Source organism: Acanthisitta chloris, unplaced genomic scaffold (assembly GCF_000695815.1).
Source record: "Acanthisitta chloris isolate BGI_N310 unplaced genomic scaffold, ASM69581v1 scaffold37737, whole genome shotgun sequence".
NCBI classification, from domain to species: domain Eukaryota; kingdom Metazoa; phylum Chordata; class Aves; order Passeriformes; family Acanthisittidae; genus Acanthisitta; species Acanthisitta chloris.
In genome coordinates, this window is record NW_008682755.1 from 40360 (window position 1) to 61329 (window position 20970).

Genomic DNA, 20970 nt, shown 5'->3' on the forward strand with positions numbered 1-20970 from the left:
GATTGGCTGTTGGTTCTTGGCTGCTGCTGGGGTTAAACCACGACACAGACACCATCCACACTCAGCAGAGACATTACAGATCATGCATCTGAAGAGATGTGTCAGGTCACTTCACAAACACATAAACCATATTCATCTGGCAGTACCACAGAACCATGTTTTTTCACATGGTAATGTCTGTTCACAGCTCCAACAATAACTCTGTTTCTTAATCAGCATCTTAAATCTAAAGGTCTCAGAAAGAGCTTTGGATGGGGCTGATAAGTGCTCAGGCTATGAGCAATTAGTCTCTTTATATGTCTTTAAAGAGACCTGAGTAGTTAGAAGGGGAAAAAAGAACCAAAAAAACCCACAGTCCACAATTGTAACTTAAGTGAGTTCTGACTTGACTGGTATTTTTTCAGTAACCTCCTGAAAACCTGCAGGTTCCAGGTTTGCCAGCACAACTATGGCACTGAAACTAAAGCTTACCTGTTACAGTCTGCTCTGAGAAAAAAAATCTAAGCTATTTTCAATCATAATGTTTGCCTTTCACTCCACACGTGTTTGGTACATGTTTCATGCACCATTTTCTAAGTTTGATAAGCCACATTTATTAGCAGTATTTTCAGTAGAAATATGTATTAGAGAAATGTGTGGGTAACTCTGGATCCTGGAGTTTCTGAGTAGCAGGGGCTCTGGAGACAACTCATGCACAAACTAAAAGCACAACACATTAATAACTACAAAACGTGTTTAAACCTGATTTTACATCTAAAGTGTGTATTTTTCAGAAATTTCAAAGTGGGTAAAGAAATTATGTTCCTACCTCTTCCAAAGCCCATAATGAATCAACCACAGGCTTGATGATCTTACTGTTATATAGATTCAGGAGTTTGTCTATCACACTCTTGATCAGGCCACTTCGATTCTGTTTGAAAAGTAGATTCAACAGGGAAAATCCAGCAATGACTTTGTTCTCCTCGTACAGCTTGATAGGATTTACTTTCTCAACCTGCCACCACTGGAAACCAACAAACAACAGCATGGTTAGAAAAGCGTTTTTCAAGACATGCACAGGAGAGTTCACAAGAAAACTGCCTGGGCAGGTGAGGTACACAGCTCATCAGTCAGCTCTGGAGGATCTGATTAATGACCAGGCACAGAAGTAAGAGCTCAGCTGAGCGACAGGCAGAAACCAAACACAGACTCGAGGTCAGGGTGCCAGGAGGATGGGGAACAGATGTGGGGCTGTAAGGAAGGAGTTTGGACCTCCCTCCTTCCTTTTGCCATCCTTGGTTGTTATCTGCAGACAGCCACACAGGCAACTCTTGACTACTGCTCTTCTCTCCAACTAAGGCAACCAGGCACTGCAGATCAGCTCCCAGCGACTTCACACCCATTCCTGTGTTTGTGACACTTGAGCAAGCCTCGGGACATCAAAAGGGGTTTTATCTCATTTAGCCCAAGGGCATCATTGAGGCTGGGATGCCACTTCCCTGCAAATTTTATTGGAGTGGGTAAATTTTTAATGAGAATTTTCATACAATTTTGATGAGTTAATTTTGCAGCATAATTACATAAAGAAACTAGTTATACTTTAGGCAACATTTTATATGCTTTTATAATTCATTCAATTTATTCCTATTTATTCAGTCAATAAACACCAGCACTGTCTGAAAAGCAATTCAGCCAAAATTTATTTCAATGGGCCAACTTACCCTTCACATTGGATGCACCTGGATATGCTGCCATTGACAGCAAGAAGGGTGAGGAGCAAAGATTATCTTGCTTTAGTTCACAAACACATGACAATAACAAGGATTGTCCCACTACAACCATTAAGAAAATGTAGGAGGCAAAGAACAGCTCCTTGCTATGGTCTCTGATTTATCTTGTTTTCAACCACACAGAGACTTCTGAAGCCAATTCATCCTGGGAAGGGGTTGGTGCTGGAAGCTGTAAATGAGCCCTTGACAGAAAGATCATATGACAGATCTTCAGACAAGACTTTTCCCTCTGTTTTTCTTGTATCAAGGAATCACTTTCACTCCTGGTTAACTTATTTCTCACTAGCAGTTTATTTGTTTGTCCTTTTTTTTGATCTCCAGGATTTCTGCACAGATTTTTGTTGCAGTAAGCTGAAGAAAATAAATTAACATTTGAACCCTGAATTTGTTGATATCATCAACTAAGAAACAAATCATCATCTCTTTGATGTCACTTGAAATGAACATGCAGAACAGAAAAATCCATTTCTGTGTGAGACAAACTTCTGAAAAGCTGGAAATGACTGGACACAGACCCCACCTTGAGAGATACATCTCCTGTAACTCACTGCACTGTCCTGACAGTGTTTTCAGACACGAGGAACCTACAGGGTACAAATATTCATACCCATGGATCAGATATTCTGCCATAAACAAACAATGCAGTCCCGAGTTAGCTGTACAGTAGGTGTATGCCTGACAGCTAACAGTTTCAAGAGGCACTGCAGGTCCAACTCCTGCCTAGCTGTCCTGCCAAAAGAAAACAGGTCACAAAATCACTCTCTTCAGCAACATCAGAAGGAACGACCCAGTAGACATAAATGAAAACGACAGAGATGAAAATGCAACAGAACACGGTGAAGCAAGAGGGAAGAGCAGAAGCACAGCCCTGGGACACTTACTGATTTTGCAAAACTGAAGAAGCTTTTTGTCTCGCCAGTAACCATGTTGGATGAACCTGTAAAAGACGCAATACAAGAACATTTATCATGTGCAAAATAATTCCCATGATTCACATTTTAAAATAACACAACCATCCACATTCAAAAGGGGTTAGCAGAAATCCTTATACTCTGGGAATAAATAACAGAGAGGCCAAGGCGACTGAGCCCTACAAGGTCACAGGAACCCTGAGATGACACTAAGATTCATCAAATCTGCCCAAGCCAGGCACAGGTGAAATGCAACCAAGCTCCTTGCCACAAAACTCTTCTCTAGCTCTCTCTTCTCTGCAGTGCCATGCCTTTTGTCTCTGGCACGCTCCCAACACACAGGTGCCCCTTTCTCTGCACCTTTACCAATGATTCTCTCCCACAAAACTATGTTACAGTTTCCTTGGCCACACCATGATTCCTGTGGTGTGTAGAATGAGAGATCCAAACTGTCTCCCACACTTCTGCATCATCCCAATAATGTTTAACAACCTGAAATACATGTTCAGTCTCACTTTTGGATTTTATCTTTTTCTACAAGAGTTTCTTTGTATTCCCTATTGTTTCTCGGTGATTCAGTCCATGCTCAGCTACACTAAAATCCTCAGCTTGAAATGGTCAAATTGAGAAAGCACATCGTGCAGTCACTGGCTCGGGAAGGAGCAGAAGGGATGATTTTCAGCACTGCAAAGCTTTAGTTTTGAAGTATGTACCTGTCTTTTCCCACTCACCGTATAAAATGTAAGTCCCAAGTGGTTTGAGAAGACTGAGGCCTTTCCCGGTATTTTCTCCACAAAGACAGTCCAAAACAATATCTACTCCATCTGTCGAGATTCTACAGAGCAAGAGAAAAAAACTTAATTTGCAGTAAGAAGCACAGGCTTTGTCAGCCAGCAGGACACAGGCTGATTGCTAACACAATACTAATCTTTTGCAGGTACTTTAGAAAGGATTCTGAGGCTGGGACTACATGGAAACTCCATCCTCATCAAGACATTTCAAACTCTTTCTGGGGCAGAATGCAAGTTTGTCAGGCTAGCCAACTCACACCTCTGGGGCTCAGAAGAGTGGGAAACCATCCTTTCCTCCTTTGTGAGGGCTTTCAGTAAAATCATATTATCAAAAAACAGGACATGGATGTAAAGGGTTTTTTTGAGTGAATGCAAATCCTAGAGAATGCTAATTTTTTTGGCAAATGAGTAGTATAGAGAAAAAGGATATTTTTCGTATTCACATCTTCTAACATTACTTTTCTGAATTCATATAGAAACAGATCTTCTTATCCTAGTTCTTCTCAGACAAAATGAGTTGTAAAGTTACTTAAGGGAGTCTTCTATTTCACAATCTGCATCAACTAGATGTCAGCAAAGAGTTAAATCAAGCAACAAGAGAAGTCACCAGAAGCTAGAAATCGAGTCCTAAGGATACAATCAGGCCATACTGTAGAAAGCAGAAAGTATTTATACAGTTTCAATACACAGTTTGCATATTTCTAACTTTCCCAAAGCTTTGCCAATGCAATGTCAGCATGATGAAGAAAAAAACCCCATCTAAATATCCTGATTTTGTTCTTTTTCTCTGGCAAAATATCAGCATGCACAATTTGATCAATAGGCTGGTCTAAGCCTAACAGTCTTCTCCTCCCCAAGCAAACAGCCCAAGCAGGAGTGAATTCTTGATTAACTCTTTTATTATGCAACTAACTGGTGCAGATGGCACAAGAAAACTGCAGCCTGGACACTCCCAAAGGTTTAAGGGGCAGACAATAACACCCCAGGACAGCAGTTAGCTCCTGCTGACCATGCCTTCTGCAATCAGGAGTCTGGAAAGAGGTAAAGCTTTATGGCTTGTAATACAGCTTTCCTTTTCCTCGCAGAACAAAGGTGAGGCTCAGACATCCACTGCTCACAAACGACAACAGTCAGGCAACTTCACTCCCTGGTACTGCTGCCACACGTGGGGCAATGAATTGTTTCTACTGAGGCCACTGGATGAGCCTTCACTGAAAATTAGTAAAACCCTTTACAATCAAACAGCTAATTCACTGGATGAGCCTTCACTGAAAATGAATAAAACCCTTTACAATCAAACAGCTAATGTCCACCAAACCAAACAACTACACCTTCCTCCACCTGCTCCCCCATCACATATCCACTTAGATCAGACCGGGTGTTGAACTCTGGTCCACGTTTGCAGGAGCTCCTCTTGCTTGTCAAGTGAGGATTGCTAGAGCTCAGTCTCCATCTCACTGCAGCAATTCTCCAGGGGCAGCAAAACACTCAGGTGTGTGTCCTTCCCCAAGAGAAAAGCCACTGAGGGGCTGAAGAAATGTGCTACAATTCTGTGCTGTAAGGAAGTGGCCGATCATCTGCTCGACAGATCTTCTTTTGGGTGAAAATTCCCATATGGGAAACTTTTCCTTCAATATAAACCATCCTTTGTGATGGGTCATTTCACGAACACTCTCTTTAGCCCCTGGGAGTGCTCCAGAGGCAGCAGCAGGACACTCTGCTTTCACTTGCACCACCAGCTGGAGCTGCTAACAGCTCAGACAGAGGTTTTGCCACCTGCATCAACATCAATATCTAAAAACAGTTAGACAAATTGAAAAACACAGTCTCTGAAAGCACATAAATAGGAACACACAGGATGACCTCAAAAGGCAACAGGATGATTTTTATCTGAATACAAACCAACCGAATCTAAGGATCTGAAATTAATGCAGACATCATGTGCTCTGATATCAATGCCTAGCACGGGATAAAAACACACCAAAGAACTCCAAAACCTGGATACCTTACAAACCCACTGAAAACAGCTTATTTGGTGCATTACAGTGAGTAAGGACATATGCAAATGAAGGCAAAGGACATCCTTCTGTTAGGACCTTTAGTGTTTATACTTGATTTACTTTGCTTGCAACAGATGTCCAAGTAGGAACATGGACTAAAAAAAGCTTCTGTTGCTTATAAAGAAATAGGGAGATGCTTGCTATCTTGTCCCTAGTGGACAGATGGAATATCTGGGATAAACTACAGCTCCCAAACTCACAAATGCAATCGTCCTGGAAATATGATCAGCCTGGTGCCTTTCATGGTATTTTGCCAGACACTACACAGACCTTACTCAGGAAAACACAAGATTACCTTTTTACTTCTTGAACATAGTCTGCATTTCTGTCAAACAGGTGAGTTACCGAGTTTTTGATTGCTTCATGTTTGAAAGATGAAGCTGTTCCAAAAACAGTAACATTGGGAATGGTTGAACAGAGCTGAGCAACAGCTTGACCCTGCAAACACATTATTATGTTAGTTCACTGACATGGAAATCGGTTTACAGACCTTGCAGCTGCCAACTCACTCATGACACAGCAAAATCCAACACCAAACGTGCAAGGACTTCCCAAACGAGTTTCTTTCCAGTGCAGTGCAGTTCAGCCACAGGAAAAAGACATATAAATCACATGGATATTCTGAAGACAAAACAACTGCAGGGATAAAAGTCATTTAATGCATCAAAGAAAGTATTGGAGTTGCTCTTGATTCCTTATCAAAAGCAGTGTGAGCTAGGGGAAACGGCACTAATTTACAAGCACCATCACAAGGGATTGCTCCAAGAGTGCTAGAGAAGTGTTTCCATCTGCTGCTTGCCAGAGGGACACGGGCAGGACTCGGAGCGCTGACTGCGCCCGCACGCGACACGGATCCGCCGCTCACCGCGAAAACCTCGCGGCACCTGCTGCCAGCACAGGACTGCTGGCAGACAGGGGAAAATGATTCCTCTGGTACTCACAGCTTCTATGCTCCAGGCTTTGAGAGCTCTAATACAGCAATCCTAGTGCAGCCAGGCCCAGCAGAGTGCCTCGTCTGCCTTTCTAAGCATCCCATTTTGTTACGGTTCCAGTGGGACACAGCAAGGGGCTGTAACAAGTGCTGTATAGTAAAGAAAGTGCTGTATAGTAAAGAAAACCTGGTTTACCTCTTGCTAATGACAACAATTATGACTGATTATTCAAAAGACAGCAAGAGCCTCTAACTAACAGTCCCACTAACAGGTCTGCTCAGCCTCAAAACTGACCCACAGCAAAGGGGATAAAATGGCCTAGAGCACCTATAGGAAAAGGGTTCTCTGAGCACATCCCCCCTGGGCTGGGCAGGGCCCCAGTGGGGTCCATCAGATGCTACATCAGCACTCAGGCAGGACTTGGAGTGTAGAGAATTTGTGCAGTCAAATGTCTATCCTTCAGTTTCCAGCTTCAGCCCCTGGAAGGCCTTAGGTACATCTTAGCCTCTAGTGTAATGAGGTGAGAGAAGGGAAGCTCTGCCTAACAGCTGAGCCATCTAGAGTCCAAAAAAAGACCCCAACAGGTCATCTTTTACAACCTTACATTTTGTTTTACTCTTAAGACACTAACAAAAGGAAGACAGACTTTTGGTAGACACATCCTACCTCTTCTGTAAGCACATTATTCCACTGGAGCTCACGTGGTTACACAGATATGCCCAGAAGCAAAAGAAATGGCTGATCTAATAATAAATAAAAATAATGCCTGATGGAATTCAGCAGATTCCTACTGATATTTACAGCCAGAAGATTGAGATTTGTAAACTGTATGCATGACTACTAAAATCATGCATGGATAAACACAATTTGTTCACTCCAACCAGAAACCTGATTATTAGTATGTACATCCCAGCAATTAGTGCTTGGGTCTTATTTACACTAGCATCATTAGCTAACCCTGCACACCCTGGGGGTCTTGGCATCCTCACACATAATACTGGATGTAACTGCTACTGGCATCCCTCTGAGCTGAACATCACGAGGACAATGCTATCACTTACAGACACTGGCATCCAGGAGTTTCAGATTGGTTTCCTACTGGATCAGTCAGTAAACCTACACAGCAAGGCACAGCTTAAGTGATCCTTTAGACAGGTACCAACAGACACAAGAACAAGAGAAGGGATGCATTCTCCTTCTGACTTTACAGATGAGGAATGGATTACCACAGCAAACTGAACAGCTCGTCCAACAGCTCAGAGAAACTTCAAGCAGGACCCAGGTAGGAATGCTGATTCCTGGCACGGTGGTAATCCGACACCAAACAAAAGTGACCTTTGCTTTTTAAAATCCGGGTTGGAATCCCAAATCTCTTAGAAATCACAGGAAAATCCACTCCTGATGGGCCAAATCCTACAAGATGTAATGTCTTCAGGGTGCAGAAAATGGTTCACTTCACGTACTTCTCTATCACTTACCACCTCATTCTAAACCCCTCTCAGATTTTGGCCTCCACAAACATTGCAACATAAAATGGCAAGAAAAAAAAAACTGGGATTTTGTACCTCTCCTTTTTCTAAGTCCTTTTCACTAGCAATTCTCTTCTCTCACTGTCTCCCAGAAACCCATCCCTGCAGAGACTTTGGCAAGTCAGTGTTTTACAGTGCATGCTAGCTGAATGGAATTCTGACATTACTGATCTATCCACTAATTAGTTTTCTGCATTTTCCATCTAACCTGGGGAGATGAGGGATAATGAATATATCCTGAATCCAAACCACTGACTGTTTAAAAGGTCAAATATTCAAGCACAAAGCATGTTGATTTTTATCCTGCAGAAGACGATTAACATTTAACCAACTGACAGTCAGATGAACAGAAATGCACAACCACCTCAGGATGTGAACACCCGATTTTCCTCCTGACTCTAAATCATTAGTACACCTCTCCCTCCCCCCTAGCTTAGCTAAAATCCCAGATCACAATACTTCCCAGATTTCTGCAGATATCTGAAGTCTAAAACTGACTCATATGACCAGTACTTTTAGAACTGGATGAGCAACATGATTCAAGTATTTTGAGGCAATTCCACGGAACATTCTTCTACAGCTGTTTAAAGAGTTTATTTTGGTGTTGGCCCACACCTATTTCTGTGTGAAGTATCCTTAGCAGTTGTACCTCAGAGATCCAGGAATCAAGGCTAGTATTGGACTTTTCATGCTTTCCCCACCAGAACAGGAGAACTGAACTCAACCTATGAACTCAGACATTTCCCTAATTTCTGTGGAATTCAGCTAAGCTCCAAAACAGCACTGTGGCTATGCAAGTCACCCTTAAGTCCCTTCCCTAATCCTCCAAATCATCTAGCTCCCTCTGGATTAGCTGCTAGCGCTTGGAGAGTTCCACACTTTGACTCAGGATGTGAGCCCCAGTGCTCAGTGTCAGCTCACAGCAAGCACCAAGAGCATCCTCCTGCCAGGGCTGCAGAGGGGCAGGTGAGATAGCCATGCTGGCTCTGGTCCCCCTGCACATTCCCAGCCCTTTGACCACGGGGCACACCAGCCCTGTCCTGTCTCTTGTGTCCCAAAAACTGCTCTGTGGCAGAGACAAGAGCTTTCTGCCTCCTTCCTGCCCATACAAACCCATCCAGCTCTGCCCCCAGCCTTCACTGCGGACACCACACGGCGCTGGGAGCAGGACCCACCTTATCAGAAACAGTGGATGAACACTAAAAGCTGCCCAGGGGTGCTTAGTTACATAGGCATGGCTTGAAAAATGAGAATAAAATTCTTTACACATCTCATTTTTCATATGCTATGCAAATTTCTACATATAAGCACTGACTAGATTTTTGCTTCCTGAACCTAGAAAAACTAGGTAAGTTTTAATGGCAAAAAATAATTATCACTTCGACAAGTAATTTTACCTTTCACAGAATTTAGCAGGATGAAAAAAAAATAAATCAATTGATTCACTGAAGGGATGGACAGGGTTATAAAACATTCCCTTAAAGTGGAGTTAATCTCCTTTAAAATACTCATATATTTTATATATTACTTATCACGGAGTCATTTGGGTTGGGAAAGACCTCTCAGACCATGGAGTTCAACCACCAACACAGCCCCACCACCATGCTCACTCCTAAGCCATGTTCTCAGGTGCCAGATCCACACGTTTTGTGAACACTTCCAGCAATGCAGAACATCACATGGTGAATCCTCAGGGAAATTAACAGCCTGGATTCAAGTGTTCTGTGGAAATGCTGCATGTCTCCTGATGCTGGGTGAGTCTCTCTGATGGATTCCTTCTCAAGGTATCTGCCAATTGACAAAACCAGTATGCTGACCCTAATCTACACAGATGATGATTACAGAAATTATTATTAATTGATATCTCTGGAATAGTTTTAGATCCAGTAAAAAAAAAATCTAAGTGAGATTTTTTTACATTCCATTGCTTTAAAACTCAATCCTAAACCTGCAGGATTGGAAACTTCTCATCCTGAGATAATCACACAAAAGAAAAGTAGATTTCTAAGAACCAAAAATTATATAGACTGTTCTGTGCATTTAAACAATTTCAAAGTAAAACAAAAAGTCATTGATATTTAAAAGTCATAGAAAGCATGAACAGAAAACTCACTAATCTAATTAGCTTATTAACACTGACTTAATGCTGGATGAAACATAAACAATGTGTACAAGTTAGTGGATTTCCCAAAGGGGCTGAGCTATGCCACCAGCCAGATCTTAGCCTCAGTGCAAGCTGCTCACTGACTCACAGCAGGTTCAGGGCACAACACTTTCAAGAAAGCATCTCATCTGCTGTTATGCAAACCGAGGGCAGCCTTAGAGCAGCAGAGAATAACCCACTAAAAGATACCACCCTGCAAAACTACAGCCATTAGAAGCAAGAGCATCAGTAAGAAATTACCATCTCTATGATGTATTTTTGCAGTCCAAAGGTGCTACAGCACTTTTAAGAAACTCATTCAGACTTAATCTTGCCCAGGAAACCTGTCTGGAACTGAACTGTGAGCAGAATCCACATCTCCAGAATGCTTTGACTCCACACAACCACACCTGAAGGTGAAAGTCACAGACCCAGGAAGAAAACTGCGAGAGAAAACAGCTCCTCATCTCCTGGCATCAAGGAGAACTTCTCTCCGGTGTTATGTGAAGTCTGATGCACAACACTTCATCTCCTGAAGGTGTCATTTTCCCAACTGCAGCACAAGAAATTGGAAACCAAACACCAGGATGACCATTGCAGAGTGGACAAGCTGAAATGTGATTTCTGGACAAGCGTTAGGCAGTATCTGCTACACCCTGTGCACCACAAACAAGCTTTGGGGTAGAGGGATGGGAAGTCACCATGAGAGAACAATCTCTTTTACCCCCAAAATCTCTTATTCTCTGTAACAATTACCAGGGTGTGGTTTTTTCCAACCCCTCTGCAAAACTGTGCAGCAGAGGTGCATCAAAATCTCAGGGCTGAACGTCCATCTGGCACAAACCCTCTGCAGTTCACTGGAACCACAACAACACAGTCTCAGCCCAGAGACTCATCTGGAGGACACAACCTCTACCTGAAAGACAGAACAGCCAGGAGAGGGTTAAGCACTGCCTGTCTGTGACCTGACTCAGCAGGTGACTCAGGGAAAGGACAAGTCCTCTGGGGAGTGCAGGGCTTGGAGAGGCAGAAAGAAAGGCCTTCAGAGACTGCAGCTCACTGTGGTCAGGGACATGGCTCTCTGCATGGCTCGCTGGGCCTTTGTGTTTGACCAACAGATTATGCTCTGAGGCAGTGTCTGGAAAGAGACTTGGCCATGGCACTGGGACAGACATCCCTGGCTTTGGAGACACTCGGAGCACAGGGCAGCTCAGACTCCACACACCCTGTCTGGCTTTGAGGGAACTTCGAGCATCCCAGACCTACACAGAGCTCTGTGTGAGCTGATTTATTCCTTCCTTGGCTGCTGAGGATGAAATAAGAGGAAAGCACTTCATCAAACGTGGAGCAGCTATGAAAGGCTACCATGAACATACATGTGCAGTTCTGGGAGGTGCCAGGTAAAGGTGCCAGCAAAGTGGGCTGTTCACAGTCAGTGTGCTGGCCAGGACCACCACGGGAGCAGAGCAACTCTCACTACTCACATCCAAGGAGCTGTGACTCAAATACCAGAGTGCTATCCCATGTGCTCCTGCCTGCCATGTGCAGACAGAGCAGCCTACCCATCACACCGTTTAAAAGGATGGGGAATGCTGGGAGACCTATTTTCAAAGGCTCTGGCTTTTGTACCAGCTTACTGCTGCTTTGTGCCAACCAGCTCAGAGCCCAGGAAATGTGTCTGCACCTGCCTGGAGCAGTGACTGTAGGATGACCCAGGAAAGAGACATCTAATCTTACCAAAAAAAAAGTGGTATGAGCAAACAAAGCTCCTTCCAGCCTGAAAAATACAGGCCAAGGAGAGATTTGATTGTGAGCTTGTTCTAGCCATAAACACAAACATCTCCTACCAAGAAAGACCTGAGAGAAGTACCCCAGAAGGAAATCAGGACTAATTTTAATTAAAGGACAACACCAGTAGAAGGACAAATATACACGAACTGGCCATGCAGTCTGGAAATTGAGAAAGTTTTCTCATCAAGCAAGACAGAACAGAGAGAATCTGAATGGGTAAGTACACACAGGCATTTTTCAAGAAGAAATTTGCTCATTCACTTGAAAGGGTTCCCATGTGCTGTCTGTGGTAGCAGGTGACTGGATCTACTGAGAAGTGCCAGTTCTTTGTCAGATAAAATATCACCACTTCAGTGAATCACTTTGGAACACATCCTCAAATATTTGTGATTTATGCAGAGGAGACACAATAAAAAAGAGGGTTCCTGCCAAGCAGTAACCAATCCTGCCAGGATGGCCTAAATCTGTTGCCAAGTCAGATTTACCCTTCGAATTCAAACCTGAGAACTGCATCTGCGAGTTACTCTGCTTGCACTTCCTCTGCTGCTGAGCCTGAAAGGGAAGGTGAGACCACAGCCTCAATGCTCCTTATTTTTAGCTTCTGCAAGACTAAAATGCTAAAGAATTGGCCAATGATGCTGCCTTGTGTCTGAGGGGTTAAGTGATGAAACTGAAATGTTTACAAAAACTTGGTAAATAAGCAAGGCTTTGTGTTCTAAATACTCAGAAAAGGAAGTACATAAAGAGCAAACAAATAAACAAATGGCCATAATGGCTCTCTCACAAACCTAAACCCCTAAGAATTGATTTTCCAGGCAGATATCATAGAGACTGGACTTATTAAAAATCAAAGCAAAAAGCATAAGGGTTTTTCATTTGTTTTTTTGAATACAACAGTCCTGTATTTATACTAACACAACTTAATCCAAGATACAGTTTACATCAATAATTTTAAGAGCAACTTGACAGTCTCATACAAGCTTGTGCTGTGACTTTCACTGACTGCACTGATTTAAACAGTCTTCGTCTGAAAGGACTAAGTGCTCCACACAGCAGACCAGTCCCAGCAGGACACACACCACTGCTCTGCCTTCTCAGGGTATTTTCTGCAGTCACCACTTTGCTTCACTTGGAAAAAAAGACCTGAAGTGTATTTGTGAAGGAAGCTACAGCCACTGTCTGACAGCAGCTTCAAGCATTAACTACCATGCTTTACAGCTGATAGAACAACATATGTCCTACAGTAAGTCATGCTCTTGCAAACTCATGATTCTGAGCATTAATTTCTACATAGCAAGTTTAGTGTTAGCTGACTTTCTCCCTATTTTAGCAATCAGTTCAGAAGGACACAAATATTTCTGCAGCTTTAAGCATTTAAACTCTATTTGTATTAGACAAATACATTTCTTTGTTCATTATCAAACTGCCCTGATACTCAGTCTGGCAATTTAAGCAGAAGTCCTAAGCATCCTGCCAAGCAGAGGCCTGAAAGGGAGTGGATGACAACCTCGTTAGACCTTGGTCAGCAGCAGCCTGAGCAATGGTAACAGAAAGTTTTGCAAGGTATTCACCTCTTGCCAAAGCCTGAGTGAACATGCAGTGCAGTAAGCCTGTCCCAAGCTTTCTGAGAAGGCTCCTAAACCTTCCTCAGCCTACCTCACTGCCCAGGCTGAGAGCTGAGCCAGGCTCTCCAAACTGCCCCTGTCTCAAGGGGGAAAGGGATGGGCAGCCCAAAGCAGTGCCCTTCCCAACCAACCAAAGTCCACAAGCCAGTCCTAGGAAACACAAATGTAATCTCTCCTTTCAGTCTCCACCTGTAAGCACTGCAGCAGGTGCTTCTGAGAGAAGGCTGCAACACACCCACAGGGTCAGAAGCAGAGTGAGTGTCCAGCTTTCTCCTGGTTCAGGGAGACAAGGTGCTTCCCTACAACTCGCCACATCTCCCACCATGCCCAGGGAAGATGGGATGATGCCCTGACCTTTCTGCTGATGGGTGGCAGGGAGGGTACATGGAACAGGATTCAAGTCTGTAACACAGGGACAGGTATGCGAGACGTTTTTCAAGACAAGTTATCTTGATATGTTTTCTTTTTCTCCACATCATTATCTGATGTCGTCCGAAACTTCTGGAACACATAAACTGACTTATCTAAAGCATCCTGTCAGACATGAAAGGATACCATCCTCTACTGATCAACAATCCAGGCACAGATGGGAAGACAATTGCTATAGTTCCCTCACTACCAAAAGTATCTATAAACAAAACTAAGGACACATAAATAAATTGAGATAATACATAAGAGTAAAGGTCCTAGAGAATTTTCCCTGACTCAGCTTATTGAAAAGGCTGCAGGATGCTCCTAAAGGGGACTGGGGAGCCAGAACAAAGAACCTCACAAACATTTTTGAAGCAACAAGTTCTTTTTCATAAACTGCCTGAAGCAGCTAAAATAATGATCTTGCATAATGAGAAAGGAACAATTAGAAACTTCTAGTCCCACAGGGAGCCTATTGTCTCAATAAAGTGTTCTGGAATTTTTCTGACATTTAGAAACAAACTGGACACATTTCCCACTTGCTGAAAGTGGGAATGGGCCTTCTATCTATTAAAGCAACAGGACAAAAAATACCACTTCCTATAGGAATTTCAGTGCCTGTTTTCTGTTTCATTAATGAAGAACTTTGTGAGAATGATTTGTTCAACTAAGGCTGTTAAATTTTTCAGAGGATTAACAGACAGATTATTAGAGTGGTTTAAAGAGCAACACAGAGCCCTCTGAAATCTTTATGTCTGCTTAGCAGAAAGAAGAAAATCCCATGCATCTCCACGGTGATATTTTAGCTGTAAAACCTACAAGCAACGGGAAAACTCCTTTCCAATTCTAGCCATACATGCTCCTCCCTTGCAAGAACTGTGTGAGACCCCCTGCCCTGCACCAGAGCCAGCAGCATCCTGTCCTGCAGGGCAGCCAGCCCTGCCTCCCTGGAGGTGCAGTCCTTGCTGAATCCTGCACAGCCCTGGATCAGACACTGGCCAGCTTGGCTGTTCTTCCTGCACGTCTGGCCTTTCCCTTGAAAACTCTGTTATTTAACTACTTAGCAGGTGATGGATCTGATTACTCCTTGCTCTCTCATCAGCCAAGCAGGTTCCATCCTTCCTTTAACTTCTCTCAGAAAAGGTTCACAAGCAGCCACAGCAGAGGACCAGCCAAAAGCTACTCATGGACAACCTGTGATAAGACAGGAAGCCAAAAGCTCCTTGCAGGAACAGCCCAACACAGAGGTTGGACACTAGTGCAGAGGACTATGTGAGCACAGAGCACTACCAGTTCTTCAGGAAAAGAAGGCAGAAATAACACAGGTGAGTGAGGCTAGAAAGAGACAGAAAGAAATTCAGCAAGGACATTTCATCTTAAAAAGGAGGAGTTCATTTTCTCTAGACACACACCTATGTTCAGGGATTGCTCTGGGGTGTTCTGCTAACCCTTTATGCCTAGCCCGAGCCTGTGTAGTGCCAACTGGGCAAACAGTCTTACAGCTACAGCTGAGCCTTCCATTCCTGTGGAATATACAGCTCCTCTGAATGTGTGGCCTCATGTCACTTTAACAGTCCTGAATTCCACATGAAGAGATTTAATATTAAAGAACAATAGTCAGCCATAACTCTCTGGGCTGCACTGTGCCAGAGCATAATACGATTATAAATTCCCTTCATTTACACAAGTATTCCAATAGGAGCATTTACTGCCAGAAGGATTATTGTTAACTAAAAATACTTTGTACAGGGAACTCATGAATTTATTCCTTTGGTTGCAGCCTTCTTTTATATGAGGACCTGAAAGCAGGTGTAAGGGCACAGAATCAGGGGTAAGGTGTTTGGGGCTGCTCACCAGACCTCGGGAGACAACAGGGTATTAACTTAGCATAAATAAGGAGTAACAGAAAACAGAAGAGAGACTCCAGTTTGAAAGGTTGGCATCTGCTAATGTTCTCAGGCTGTAAAATTTGTCTTAGGAAAAAGGACTGCATAACTACAAATGTGAACAAACTCCCCTGACAGCATGGTAATATTTTGCACAAACTTGACTGTTTTCCAAAGGAAAGAGATTTTCCTAAAAAGAGTCCAAGGAACTGCTAACATCAAGTGCTGACTATTTCACTGTGTGGCCTGGTATTCCCCAAATTCATCCTACTGCCACTTTGCCCACGCCACACAAAGTCTCCTTAGGAGTGATCCGAACTACGACACGCAGCAGCCACCACTGACTCCAATTCAGCATTGGTACCTTTTCCTCAGGGTTTGCATGAGAACCTTTCACTGCTTTTGATCCCCTTACAACAAAGCTGGATGGGAGGGAAGTGTCTCCCAGAGAAAGCCCCACGGACACTCCCATACGGTGTCTGCAGGAGTATTCCAAGACATTTACTCTATGGAGGATTATGGTTTCCTACAAACACCTTGTGTAGGGACCTTATTTATTCCTTTGATTACAGCCTTCTTTTACACAGAAGTACAAAGCCTATAAGTTCAGGAATACAATATTTGGGACAACATTCGCTCCTTGATGACCACTTAGGGTTTTTCTGGTGGGGTTTTTGAGAAGAGTTTAGTATCACATTTTTATTTCATCAAGAACTCCTGCCAACCATTCGCATCAGCATTTTGATGGGCAAACAGGTGCAGTTCCTCCCACTGCAATCCCTCACACATATGGAAGTCTGATATCAAGTCCAGCTGCAGGGTCTGGCTCATTCAGAACCTGAGGCACATCAGACTGCCTCAGCTACTTGGTGACAGGAAAATCAGGGAAGTTCCAACTTACCACCCCACCTCCTGCCGAGTGCACCAGCACAGACATGCCTTCTCTCAGGTTAGCAACCTCGAACAGCATCATGTAGGCAGTTACAAAGTTCATGGGGAATGCAGCAGCTTCAGAAAAACTCATGTCATCTGGGATCTTGTAGACAAATTCCACTGGGGTACATACTACTTCAGCCCAGGCATTGTAGTTCACAAAAGCCATGACTCGGTCTCCAATCTGCAACGAAGGAAGAGAACAATACTGAGGACATCACTGCAAGGGAGACAGTAGAGAGCAGGTAAGGGACTAAGTAAGGACCAAAGGCCTGTAAGGCACTTTTTTCCAGAGCACAAAATGCCTACACCTTTAATGGAACCTGAACTACAAGACATCTACAAAGAGAAAGAAGGTGAGAAGACAGAGGGTGTAATCTTTGTCATTCCTGCCACTGCTCTGGACAGAGGTAACAACATGTGTCAGAGAGACACCAAGCACCTGGCATGCTCCTCTTCTGTGCAAGAATTCCATAACAAAACCAACAGACTGTTCTTGCATCTTCCCCATGGCACGTTGTGCTGCTGCTGGATTCATACCTACACACAGCAGTCATTCTGGGTATTTGACCCTTCTAGGTCACTCAAACACTACCACAGCTATGCAGAATACATGCAAAAAATTTAATACTATGGCATGTTCCAGGGAGAAGGCACAGACATGTCCCATAGTCAGCACAAAGATGTGACTTTAAAAGAGACAGTACACTCAGTCAGGTGCAATGTTATTCAAACAAGCACCATATGCTGTAGCCCCATGATGCCCCTCAAAAATAGCAAGAACTTTTAAAATGAGAATGCTGATCTAGAGCAGAGACCTTGTACACTCCTTTCATGGAATATTATTCAATACAGAGCGTAACTATCAAGCACAGACACTAGAGTGGAATTACTGAAGCAGCAGAGTTTTCCAAACTGCAAAATTCTTGTTTGTAACAATACACTGAAAGATTATGACTTGTTTCAAGGCATAGATGGGGCAGGAGAGGAACAGAGAAAAACGTCCTAAGACCTCATCACTGAGACCCTACTTGAAACTAAACTGGCCATTATCTTCCCTCAACTGAGAAATCTTACAGCTTTTCTAGAACAGCAAATTGCTACCTTTACTGACTGTGCAAATAACTAAGATAGGACTGACATGTACTAACTCAGGTTTTATTTCAAAAATTTTCCACCTACTTAGGCAATAAAGTGCAAAACTGGAGAGAATATAGATGTTTACTATCAGTAATGGAACAGGAGATAGGAGAAAGTGCTGTTTATATATAATAAGAGATCACATAGAATCAAGATAGGAGAAAATGCTGTCTATATATAATAAGAGATCACATAGAATCCATAACCAGTTATGAAAGCTTTATTAACTGTTTGGTTTTATCACATCCTGTTAGGTGAAACAGACCCTTGTCCTGAGCCATCACACTCCTATACCCAGAACCAGGGTCCTGATTCAATCCGAGCCTCAGGAATGCTCCCAGCTGTGAGGAGCAATGCTAATTGTAGAGGGGGCTCTAATTAACTCAGAATCAACAGCTGGAACTGGAATCAGCAGCACCTTTGAGGCTTTGCAGGGATGAGCAGCGACGATAGCAAACATGGCCAGGAAAAGAAACTTAATTTATTTCACTTTATTAAAGGACATCAGTCATGCTTTCCAGGTCCTATTCAGCCATCAGGATATGTACATGGCACAAGTGACTTTTCAGGAAGGATTTGAAGGAGATGACAGTGGTGGCTTCAGAAACTAATTGAGGAGGTCATTCTTGTGCTTGGTAAGCAGCAAGGAAAACTTGACCCTTCAAATCTCACCAGGGTGGTGAAGACTGCTGTCGCTGGCAGAGCAGAAGGGATTAGAGATAACATGGTGAACTGGTGATTAGTTAAGTCTCACTTTGAAAATAAAGAAAATATTACCTCAAATCCTTTCACACTATCTCCAAGAGCTTCTACAATTCCAGAGCACTCAAACCCAGGAACGAGTGGCGTCTTAGGAGGGTTGTCGATATTCCCCTGTCTCACCATCAAATCAATAAAGTTCAAACCACTGTAAAACACAGGGAAAAATAAATTCTATTACCATCGATCAAAGCAGAGGAGGAAAACTTGACCCAAGTGATGGGAAAGCCAGGAAACTTCAGGGTAGCATTAAAAAGCTTGGACCCAGCAGCCATCCCTGCTCCCCACGCACGGCACAGACAGTTTGCCGTGCCACAGGGGCCACGGGCAGAGGGGGCACATGCCAGGCAACCACACCTGCCACCAGCCCCAGGCTCACCACACTACACAGGGCAGTCAAAAATTCAATCCAGTGAAACATCACCATTTCTATGCACCCATGACTAGCTGGCAAGTAAACCCAGGTCAATTTAAGAACAAAATCCCCAACCTCACACATTGCAGATACTCTGGGCTAAAAGCTACATAGCCCTGGATGTGACCCCAGCAGTGCAGCCTGTGTTTGTCCCAGGCAGGAGGCCAAACTTTATCATGAACTTATTAAGTACCAGATAGGCTCTTGTTTTAGAACTGTTCCTTCCTGGATCATGTTTGTACAGTTTTGCAAAAGTTCTTTAGGTCTTTGAAGTCCTCAGGGTTGCTGCTCAGAAAAAAAATACAGCCCTACCCCTGCAGTCTCAGTTTTGCAAACATCTTAAAGCATCTTTGCTTTGTCTTTTGTATGCTATCTAATTTTATTAAGGAGAATTTTGTGTTTCCTAGGTAGTCCCCCCCAAAAAGACACCACTTATCTACTATGTGCCTATAGTGATTACTGGCCTTAATGGCACAGTTAAAACTTTAACACTCCTAACTAGCTAAAACAGGCTTCAGCATTAATCCACTGTTCCAAAACACAGCCCTGTCTTTACTGTTAGCCAAACACACAGCCAGTCCTACTCACACTCATGATACCAGCAACTGCTTGGACACGGCACATTGCCGATGTGCACCAGGATTTACAAGATTAGCCTTGGCCAGATACTAATCAAGGCACAAACAGATTCAACAGACCCAACAAATTAAGAGGCAGAGTAGACAAACATCCTAAGCACAAAGACAAGACAGCATTCATGGGATGTAGGTCACCGGGGAGGGGGAAAGAAATCCCACCAAATGTAAGCACTCCTAATTGTGGTGGAGGGTTTAGGAGCAACCTGAACCCACAACCTTCAACGTGCTGATACACAAAGCTCATAACATCAACCCTATGGAAGCTTAGGAGGGGGTTCACACATTGGAAGGCTTGAAATTGCTTTGGAATGGTCTCATCCAGTGGCTAAGACCACCTCCTAAATCACCACTGTCATGTTGCCCATGAAAGAGAAATTCCAAATAGCAGGACGCCTGCAAGGCAGTCATCATTTCGGGGGCAGGGACAGACACAAAACCCCAAAGCACACCACAAACCCAGAAACTCCACAACACTGCTGGTGGTAACCCCTCTGTGTCCATTAACTTCAGCGATGAACCTTTGATTACATCTTTCCACGCTGAGCATTTTGCACAAAGTTAACTTCCTCCTACAAGACTTAGTACTAGGACAGGTGTGGTAAGACGAGTCACTTTACAGATTTTCTCCTTCATTCACTTATCTTTCCCCTCCTGTATGTGTTGTCACATCCCTGTTACCCCCATATAAGCAATTAATTCTATTCTCTTCCACTTTCAAAGAAGGACAGAAATCAGTTGCTCTATTTTACCTGACAAATTTGAGCAAGTCTTTTCAACACCAACAGACCTGAAAGTACAATTATGTGGCATCCTAAAACTAGCTGTGCTCATCAAACAGGGAACTATCCCTGAATCTGACTTGCTAAGTCTGCAATGCTCTGCCCTAACACCAGTTCTGAGGATCTTGAATATGATTTTCTATACTTGCAGTTTAGCTTTGCTGCATTCTTATTTCCCTTTTTCAGTGGCGAGTCCTGTGGACAGAAAGTTGGATTCCAGACTTCCTGCACCATCAGACCAGCAACAGTCAACGTGTCTCCCCTTGTCCTCTCGAGTCCCACACACTCCAGAATGCCCAATACCTTCCACTGCAAAACCCCAAACCATCCAGACCAGCCCTCACACTTCAGTTTGCAGAGGTGCTGCTTTTGATCTTTCTTATTTCACTGCAAAACTCCACTGGTTTGCAGAGGTGCTTTCTTATTTCACTGCAAAACTCCACTGAAATTAATTACTG

The 20970-nt window shown here is 43.4% G+C and overlaps 1 protein-coding gene across 1 annotated transcript in view; it reads right to left on the reverse strand.

Annotated features, from left to right (window-relative positions):
- VAT1L (vesicle amine transport 1-like) overlaps positions 1-18828 on the reverse strand; it is a gene marked incomplete at its 5' end in the record, with an annotated part of 38594 nt that extends 19766 nt beyond the window's left edge. Inside the window, 6 exons of the mRNA XM_009078639.1 lie at positions 809-1003; positions 2651-2706; positions 3412-3515; positions 5827-5969; positions 16750-16965; positions 18699-18828. Of these exons, the coding sequence (XP_009076887.1) occupies positions 809-1003; positions 2651-2706; positions 3412-3515; positions 5827-5969; positions 16750-16965; positions 18699-18828 (844 nt within the window). The remainder of the gene's footprint in view (positions 1-808; positions 1004-2650; positions 2707-3411; positions 3516-5826; positions 5970-16749; positions 16966-18698) is intronic.
- Positions 18829-20970: the final 2142 nt, after the last annotated feature.